At 38.4% G+C, this 9,735-nt stretch overlaps 1 protein-coding gene across 1 annotated transcript; it reads right to left on the bottom strand.

Moving 5' to 3' along the window:
- Window positions 1-4,096: 4,096 nt before the first annotated feature.
- LOC115805342 (H-2 class II histocompatibility antigen, A-Q alpha chain-like) lies at window positions 4,097-9,464 on the bottom strand. The gene is made up of 4 exons (XM_030765899.1): window positions 9,410-9,464; window positions 8,660-8,911; window positions 8,209-8,490; window positions 4,097-4,224 (listed from the first exon to the last, which is right to left on the bottom strand). Exons 1-4 carry the CDS (start codon window positions 9,462-9,464, stop codon window positions 4,097-4,099), a joined length of 717 nt encoding a protein of 238 aa, XP_030621759.1.
- Between the last annotated feature and the right edge of the window lie 271 nt (window positions 9,465-9,735).

Raw genomic sequence — 9,735 nt, 5'->3', positions numbered from 1 at the left:
GCCATGGCCATATCTTAAGTCTATGTCTGAGATTTTTGAAATCAACTGGTTTCCAAGCTAATTGCTTCCCGTATGCGTTCGCGCGCTGTGTTCGCCTAACACTGCGTTGCCACAGTAGATAGGAGATGTGACTTGAAAATTGCGATTTATATGTTTGTGAATGTGTGACGAATCTGGTGACAGAGGCAGACCACAACTTCTACTGTTAACACAGTGTGTGAACACGTACGGAAACCAGTTGGCTTGAAAACCATTTGGGGCATAACACCGGGTCCTGTGTGAATCCACTGCTGACGCATACTAATAGTTAGCTAGCGAAAATGCCGAGTTAACATTACTGACAAATCCTTTCAGAAATATATGTTTTAATCTTGTCAGGTAAACACAGTAATATTTGTAAGGTCAGCGGATTCACGTAGGACCCGGTCCCAATAAAACGAGGGGGGCGGGAATCAAGCGGTGGCGATGGTCATCCAGCTGTGTCACATTTCAAACAATGCTATGTAGTAGAAGTAAAATTAACCCAGCCTACAACATTATGACGTATTTATCCTTTTAAGGCCAATCTGAGTTAACCTAGTGCCTGCTAAACTGAAGCTATACACTGTCTTTTATAGTGGAAGCATTTGGTTCAACTTTGTTTGTTTGTAGCATATTCCACAAGCTTTTTATTCTACAGGTTCTACAAGCAAGTCAGTGCATTCAGTAGGTTGTTTCAGAGTCATTAGACTCTGTAAATGCATTGTTGCAACAATACAACAATGCGATGACATTAAAAAGAAAATGTACTTTTGAATACTTAAGTATTTTTAAAAGCAAGTACTCCAGTACTTTAACTCAAGTAAAAATTGAACTGAACAACTTTTACTTGTATTGGAGTAATATTTGATCAGGAGTATCTATACTTTGACTCAAATAATGGAGTTGTTTACTTTGTCCACCTCTGCTCATGACCATCATATAGCCCCACTTCCTAACACTGCAGAGAGTGAGCCCCTCGGACCCAACCACCGTCCAGCCCGCTCCAGGATTGAGCGTCATGGCCCTGACTCCACCAAAAGGTGTCAGGACTGGCCTCCGAAGTCAAGGTGTCAGGGCTGGTCTCTGAAGTCAAGGTGTCAAGCACGCTGAAGATGAGTCTTGCTTATCATTTGCGCACCGAGGCTGTCTTTGCCTGCCATTCAGGTAAGCAGACACAAGAACCACCAGAGGCAACAACAGCAGCGCGGCCAACCAACCTGATGGAAGTGCTCGACTAACATGCCTAACATACTAACATACTGTTTGTGACGGTCATACCCGATGTGTAAGTAGGTCTAGTATGGCCATCTGTCTGTCCTCTGCGTGTGTGTCCCTGTAATGACCTCGTCTTCTCCCTCGCCGGTCCCAGCCACTCAGCGTTCAGCGTTGCCAGTTTACTAATCGCCGGACTGCTAACTCATCGTCCCTCTCAACAGCTTTCACTCTGTTACCCTCTGATTTCCCCCTCTATGTATACCCCACTCTGTTTTTTTTTTTTTGTGATATATTATATCAATGGTAATCATCCAAGAATGCAATGTTATGTTAATGGGCTGCCTAGCTAATACTACTGGTTTAATCAATTAGTGCTGCCTCAGAGCTGGTGCGCGGGCACACTGTAATGGATGTTAACTGTATTTTGATGCAAGCACAGTCAGACAAACTAACGTTAGGTTACAGTCCTCTCCTCGGCGTTGATGGAAAAAGCAGCAAAAAAGTAATGACACAAAAAGGACATATCCTTCTGTTTATCTGAGTTGTTTGATTTTAATTGTAGTCTACTGTTTTTGCGAATGATCAAGCATTGACAATAGTCAATAGTGTTGGCAGCGAGAGGTGGTGGGGGCCCCCCAGTCAAATTCTGCTCAGGGCCCCATAAAGGCTTGGGCCGGCCCTGATGAGCCCACTCATGTTTAACTTGATCAAGTATCAGAATCTACACAACAGGTAGTCAGCACTGTTCATTTTAAAATAGTATCCAAGACACTTGGTTATTAGGTCTATCTCAACCTACCTGCGTTATGAGAGGTATTCTAATATTGATACTGCAACTTTGAGAGATTCTTTTTAACCCCCCAATGACCAAATACTTAAAATTGTATATTGTTTTGCAGTTTGTTAGTTTTTACTCAGGGAGCAGATGGAGGAGGAGGTATGAATGCATTTGATCCAACAAACAGACAGACACATGCCATTCAGTGGCAAATGCTTAGCTTAAATGATTGCTCCATAAAACACAGATGCAATAACTTGAAACCTGACTCATGAAAAATATTACTATTTTAATTCTTTGGTTGTAGCAGCCAGTGAAATTACGAAGTGGAATGATTTTATAAAATGGCATTTAGAAACAAGAAGACAGTTGTTGATTTAGACTAAATATTTATTCATCTGATCTGCTGAATGAATCATTGAAAAAAAAAAGCTGATTTCTTGTCAACCCATACACAGCTTGAAATTTCAAGAACAATATTTATTTCCCCAAAAGCGAAAGGCCTTCAAAGGTCATTCAAAGACCAGTTTGGGGCATTCGCCTGCTATTGAGACTTGACGGGAGGCAAGGAAGTCTGGAAACACAAATCTGTAATGAAAGAGTAACAAGCATCAAATATTTGTTTGACAGCTGTATCCCTTCACGACAACTGGAAAGGTGAGGCAACTTTAAACTATATCAAATTTCCATAGTTACTGGCACTGGACTCAGTCAAAGCTCAAGCATCACCAACATATTCATATAATGTCACATTTATACGCTGAAACTTCTCTTAATTACAAAGATGGTCTAAATACTTTAACTGAACACTGTACAAAATCATTTTTTCCCCCCTGCAGATGTTTATTTATCTTTCTATTATTATCTGAGTTTCTTTATGGACCGGGACATCAGACAAAGCATTCCTGACAAAAACCTTGGCCCATGAAACCTTGGCTTACTGGCCAGAGGGCTGCACTACAAAGTGAGGTAACTGTAACTTCTGGTTAAGTTAACTCAGAGTAAGTAGTAAACCTCCTTATAGAGGAGCCCTGTGGCTTCATTCTCCAAGCAAAACAAAGCCGTAGGGCTCTTCTGTTAGGAGGTTTACTACTTACTCTGAGTTGACTTAACCAGAAGTTACCTGGATAAGTCAGTTACCTTGCATCATAGTACAGCCCTCTGGTCTAACACCTAACCTTTCCACACACCAAAACTAATTAGCCTGCAGTTGTAAATTGCTAGCGCTGGAGTAAATAATACTTTAGACTGTGAGTCCAGAAACTCCATGCTGTTTTAGCAATCCTTGGCTTCTCTTTTTCTTGGAAGAAGAAAAAATCGCTGTCTTTCATTCAAGAACTGTCTGTTTTGCTCATATGTAACAGCAATATCTCTGATTTGTTGGTACTGAAGAAGAAACAATGGACATTATATTCCAGAAGAAGCAAATTGATCTATTTGCATAGAACAATCTTTTCATTGGCATGTTGCACAAGGATAGCAGACTTCATTAATCTACTTATGATCCCTCACTGAGGAAGACGATATATCAGAAACAGAGTGGAGCAGAAAGAAAATGGATGCTGTGTACAGAACAGCGCTTTGTGCTTGATCCTCCTCTAACAAAATGAATAACCTTTGAATTCTCTCTTATAATTGTCTCTTGTAATTGGTCTCTTTCCATTACAAAGGTGAAATAGTTACAATATTTTATTTTTGACCATTGCTTAAGTACAAAACTGAGGCCTATGAATGTTTTGTTTGGCTGCAATGTTAAATTTACTGTTAAACATACAATTACCTTCTCAGTGTCTCATTTGTCACTGTGCTGTTGTTGGCTGATCATTTTAAATTTTCTTGAATTGTCTGATCACAATGAACTAACCTTTGATGACATGTTAGGACTTTAGTATGTTAGTCAGGGCCATATGTCCATATGTGAAATAATCCTCCACCCTCACGGTAGGACTGTCATAGCTTTGTGAAACAGGCTGACACTTATTATATGCATTCTTACAATATTGCTAATAGTCTAGTGTCCCGGTAAAGGTAATTCAGGATAAAAAAAAAAAAATCCATTACACAATATTTTTACTTGCAGTGTCAGTTGCAGTTGTTGATTTTGACGAAGAAGAATGTTCCAACTGCCACTCCCAGCAGCCCAACAGTCAGACCCACTCCACAGAACACAGATGGACCAATACTGCGCACGGTAATCTCATCATCAGCATCTGTTAAACACACACACACACACACACACACACACACACACACACACACACACACACACACACAGGTGTATGAACAATGACATTTTCTCAGAGCACCCCCCAAGGTTGTGATTCCAACCCTAACAAATAAAAAGATCAATATAACAATACATGCTCAAGGCAAAATGCACGGAAAATATATAGAAAGCCTGATCTTGGTCTGCACAAAAGCTACTTTGGGATGACCACACCTTGTCATCTTCCACATGAATCAAACCACTAGTGTTTGACAGTGCATCGAAAGGGCAGTGAGCCATCTTTGTTGTTCTCACATTTGGCGATTGCACTGTTCTCCTCTTTTGCTGTTGCTATTACGTTTAATGATTGACAAGCACGCATGAGGATAAATTTCAAGTTGAAGGTTAGCTTTTTCATGAAAGTTGATCTGAAACTTTTTGAACAGAGGAAAAAAAAAAATACACACCTGCAATGTGATTATTCACTTGGACATTAGTGGTAAAAAGAGACAGTGGTGGGAATATGCTAAGGTGTGATAGGCCCACTCTCTCTCCTGAGATGCCCATCCAAAAATTCTGAATTTGTACGGTGTCATTACCAATTGAAGAGCTCACTCTTTGGTTATAGTGGTGATTTCTAGGGCTGCCCCCGTCTAAAGGTTTTCCTAGTTGACAAGTAATCGTTGGTTCAAGCCATTAGTCAACTAGTCGTTGCACGTTTATGATATTATTTTAATTATTTAAATCTATTTTTTGGGGCATCAAAAAATGTCTTGAGTTCCAGGGCTGAGAAAGAATGTTACAAGTAACATTGTTAACACTGTGTTACAGTACAGAGAAATACGAAACAGTGATCATGAGCCTTTAAAATATACATTTTACAAGCACGCACGAAGCGTAACTACCTCTCTCTGTCATAACGACCTAATGTAAACAAAAGTTTAAAAATGGACAATATCCTGTTTGTTTTCTTAAAAACTGTATACACCATGGTTAAGTATAAGGGTCTGAGTGGCAGCGGCATCGGACGGGTTCTCCTAGGTCGACCACACAATTAGGCCATTAATTATTTAGCATAACAGAATAATAACGGTAGGCTGCTTATATGTTTCAGATAAGTCATATTTGAGATTGAGGAATAACAGGTGGATTTTTACCTGCAGAGTTTGCATGTCACTGTCACGATCCTACTACTCCGGTCCTTCTGCTCCCTAGCTGTGTTTTCCCCTCTCCCATTTGTGTGTGTGTGTGTGTGTGTTCACTCTAGGTTCAGGCAATTCTTGTTGCTCCCAGACTGCATGATTGACAGCTGACTTCACCTCTCACCAGCATTCTCTACACTCACATGTTTCTGTTCTCCTCGACACATACTGTTTAAAAGCCATGTTAGAACTCTTGCCAGAATATCTTGTCAGCCTTTGGAAGATTTTCTAGCCTTTTTTCATGATTGCTCTGGTTCTTGTTCAGGTTTTTGACAACTGCCTGTTTTGGGATTTTTGCTCTTGCCTTGGCCTTTTGTTTTTGTGATTCTCTGGACTGTTTGCCTTCTGTTTTTTCTGACCTGTGCCTGCCAACTGTGCATATTGTTTCTGCCTCTCTCTTCACCTCTGCCTTGGATTTGACTGTTCTCTGATTTTTTAACTTTGCTAGGATTTTTACTATGATTTTTGCCCGATCGCCTTAATGTACTTTTGCCTTTTTGCCTGGTCTCCTGTGTACTGGTCTCCTTTTTGACTGTGGATTCTGCCTGCCGTTTATGGTACTGTTTGCTTGGTTATTAAAATGACTTTTATTGAACCCTCACCCCAGATTCTGCTTCTGGGCTCTGTACACCGCATCCCAGGCCTCACAGGCCATGACAGTCACCTTCTTGGGGTCATCCTTTACACGCTTAAAATGATTCCATGCTTTGGATGATTTCCTGCTCAACATAGTCTAATGACTTTTTGAAGACAAGGTGCAGCTCTCGAATTACGATGGAGTATTAGGACCACATCAAGGAGAAAATTCTGACATTTGGAGAATGAAGTCATAATAATACAAGAGTACAGTTGTAACTGAGAAAAGAAATTCTGAGATTTCAAGAGAAAGGTCATAATATTACAAGAATAAAGTTGTAATTGAGAAAAAAATCATAATATTATGAGAAAGTTGTAATTTAATGAGAATAAAGTCAGAATATTTCATGAAAAAAGTCGCAATATTATTAGAATAGAGTCATAATTTTATGAGAAAAGTCATAGTATCACAAGAATAAAATCATAAAATTTTGAGAAAAACCCCCCCCATAATTTTTAGGAAATTACCAGCAACCAACAGTCTTAAATCATAATGTGGTTCTGACGTGCCAAAACATTAAGTGTTTCCTTTGTGAAACCAGTACTAAAGTATAACTTCACAATATGCTCCATGTTCCTCATTTTAACACAGGCAGGAGGCTGCTCATCTGACACTTCCTCTCTAAAATAAATGTAGCCTAAAATTACAACTTTATTCCTGTAATATAATGACTTTTTTTCCTTGTAAAATTATGACTTTATTCTTGTAATATTACGACTCTATTCTCTTAACATTATGACCTTATTCTCGAAATCTCAGAATTCTTTTTTTCCCTAACACTCCATCCCTAGAGGACAGCCCTTGGTAATGCATATATAAAAGCAGAACTATAATAATGTTGGCTTATAGGTTTTCTCACATCCAGATATTTGATTTGTTGATAAACCACTACAGTGTTTACATCATAACTGAAAATACTGTAAACTCTGTTTCTGAGGACAAGCAGTCTTGCCCTCAGCTTACTTTCAAGGATTTGAGCAGAAATTCACTCTGCTCATTAATGTCTGAAAAAGGATGAATTGAAATATCATGACGACATGAATTATCTTCAAGCCAAAGTCTTATCACCTCTTTTTTCTTTAAGCCAAAACAAACCTATAAATCATCATCTACTTTTTTTGGAGCTGATGCTGACTGTTAGTGTAGCAATTTCTTGCAGTTGATGAGTAAATCTCCACGTTTCTGTATAAAAGCCGCAAAATAAATGAAAATGACAACAATAAGAACTTATGTCCACACATAACACACAAACAAGGTTAATAGGGCCTACATGCTCCTGAAATCTACAAAAGAACAAGTACAAACAACAACCGGGATTATGTTATTGTTCGTTATCAAATGTGTTAGAAATCAAACATTAAATGCTAAATACTTTTCATATGTACTGCTGAGGATGTTCCATTTTGGAAACTGACAAACTGTGCATGGCAACAGGTGGACTACAGTCTGCAGTTGTACACCCATACAGTAAACCAGTAAGGTAGGTACACCTCATGAAGTGACCAGTGAGTGTAGGTCCAAGGTAAATGTTTCTAATAAAGTGTACGGGAGAGTATGATTAATCGTGTTACGTTTTTAACATGCCACCTTTCCCTCTTTCTGGTTTTATTTTGTTCATCACATTGTGAGTATTCTTACATTTCTCCTTGATGTACCCGTGATATGTATTTTGGTATATAGAATGAAAACGTGACAACACCTCTAATAACATTTTCCAGTACAATAAGTCAAGTTTTTTTTATTATTATTATTATTTGAAAAAAAAAAAAAAAAGTAATAATTTAAGTAATTTTAAAAGGACTTCTGCTAGAATTTGCCTCACATAAACTTTGTGACAAGCAAAACGTCTCTGTTGCATTTAAGTCTGTGCACAGTATATTGCACTCATAGACTCGTTTCTTTTTCTTCTTCTTTTTCTTTTTCAGATGCAGGACTTAAATAACTCTAATCAATATCAGAATTATTTACATTTCAATTTTGTGGTCATACCTGTAGACACCTATTATCAACACATAATATATCAACGGCAAAGGATTCTGGGAGTAAGCAGTTCATAAATAGCGTAAGTTTCACTGATTCTTAATCTATTCTATTTAACTACACTGCTCACTTTGGAGAAATGCCATTTCAAACGCCAACAAAGACTCACCCCACATTTTGGTTTGGGGTTGCGGCAGGGCCTGATGCTCCACTGTGCAGGTGTAGATGTCCCCCTGCTCTGGAGTGAAGCTCAGTGTGGAAAATATGGTAAAGGTTTTATCTTCGTTGGGTCGAAACTGACTAAGAGTCGTTCCCTCTGTCACATCCTCATTGTTCCTTGTCCACTTTACTCTGAGTGCAGGAGGGTAGAATCCAGTCACATAACAGATGAGTATGTTCTTCACACCAGGTATCACATCATCCTTTGGATAAATCGAGTTCTCAGGAGGAGCTGGAGAAAAACCAAAGGCGCATTAGGTGCTTACTTCACAACATGAAAAGTGTGCTCTTGTTTTGTAAAGATAAGGTCAGCTTAGATTTGTAGGACCTTTAGTCTTAAGATATGTTAACTTCTTGCTTTTTTTTGTGAAAGATTATGCGCTTATGTGCTTATGGCTTACCTGTTGCTTCAGTGGGGAACTTATAAATCCTCATGTAAGCGTGTATGTTATCTTTACAGACTTGTTGGATATTTTTAACTGTGTCAAACGTTTCTTCTGCATAGCTGAATGGATCTGCAAAGTCAGGCAGCGTCATCACAAATTCTCGTTTACTGAAATCTGCATGCCCCATTTCATCCCCTTCAAGTCCATACATATCCTCTCCTTGCTTTGTATCAAAACACCCAGCAATGTGCATGTCCTTGTATTTGGCTGAAAGAGAAGAAGAATACTCAGATCAGAACAACCATTACAAAATGTACGTTTCAAGCTTGAAATATTATGGTATAATAATTCTGGATTTCACTACCATTATTATCGATAGATCTATTTTTAACCACATAGCAATGCAGTACATCTTCAGGATATTTCTATAAATGATTTTAGACTTACTGAACAAAGTTGAATTTATATAAAAACGTCTTTGCCTAAAGACCTTTTTTAATTTGGGGTAGCCTGTGTTTGTTTATTTGTTTGTTTAATATTTATTTTACAGGGAAATAGTACGGAAGGATTGCTTCTATTTTAGTTATGGCCACATATAAGAGGTGAAATACAGAGCCCTCTCAATCTCTGTTGAGTCATTATTATTCAGCCTTTTATTGAGCTTGTAACGGTTTTTGCAATGAACCGTGCATGGAACAGTTTACAACTCAATGGATGCCTGCATTTAAAGAGCATGGTTAATCTGAATCAAAATTGTTGACTTACCTTGAGCTCCAGTGTAGATCAAGGCATTGAGAAGTGTAAAAACACAGAGCCTCATCTTTCACTGAGCTGCAAAAAATATGTACAGAAAAGACAGACAACAACTACAGTGAAAAAAAAGGTAAAAATATAATATACTTAAAAACATAATCCAATGATGTTACTCATTTTGTTCTGACACTGTTGTATCTAGGTAAGTTTCATCTCAAACTTGGGTGTACTTTAAATAGATGTCAAGTGCTCAACCACCTTAACTTTAGGGTACTTCAGATTTCTGTGAGTGTGTTTGACCATACAGCTGAACTTAGATTCATCTAGCAAATTTTAGC

This window comes from Chanos chanos, chromosome 1 (assembly GCF_902362185.1).
Source record: "Chanos chanos chromosome 1, fChaCha1.1, whole genome shotgun sequence".
NCBI classification, from domain to species: domain Eukaryota; kingdom Metazoa; phylum Chordata; class Actinopteri; order Gonorynchiformes; family Chanidae; genus Chanos; species Chanos chanos.
The sequence above is the reverse complement of the archived record's forward strand: the minus strand, read 5'-3'. Positions and strand labels throughout refer to the sequence as shown.

Bases quoted from the DNA above. Each gene is read 5' to 3' on its own strand.
- LOC115805342 (XM_030765899.1), bottom strand. From the start codon at position 9,464: ATGAGGCTCTGTGTTTTTACACTTCTCAATGCCTTGATCTACACTGGA. The intron at 8,912-9,409 runs GTAAGTCAACAA...CTTCTCTTTCAG, and splicing joins GATCTACACTGGAGCTCAAG to CCAAATACAAGGACATGCAC. The intron at 4,225-8,208 runs GTGAGTCTTTGT...TGTGTTTAACAG, and splicing joins ACCCCAAACCAAAATGTGGG to ATGCTGATGATGAGATTACC.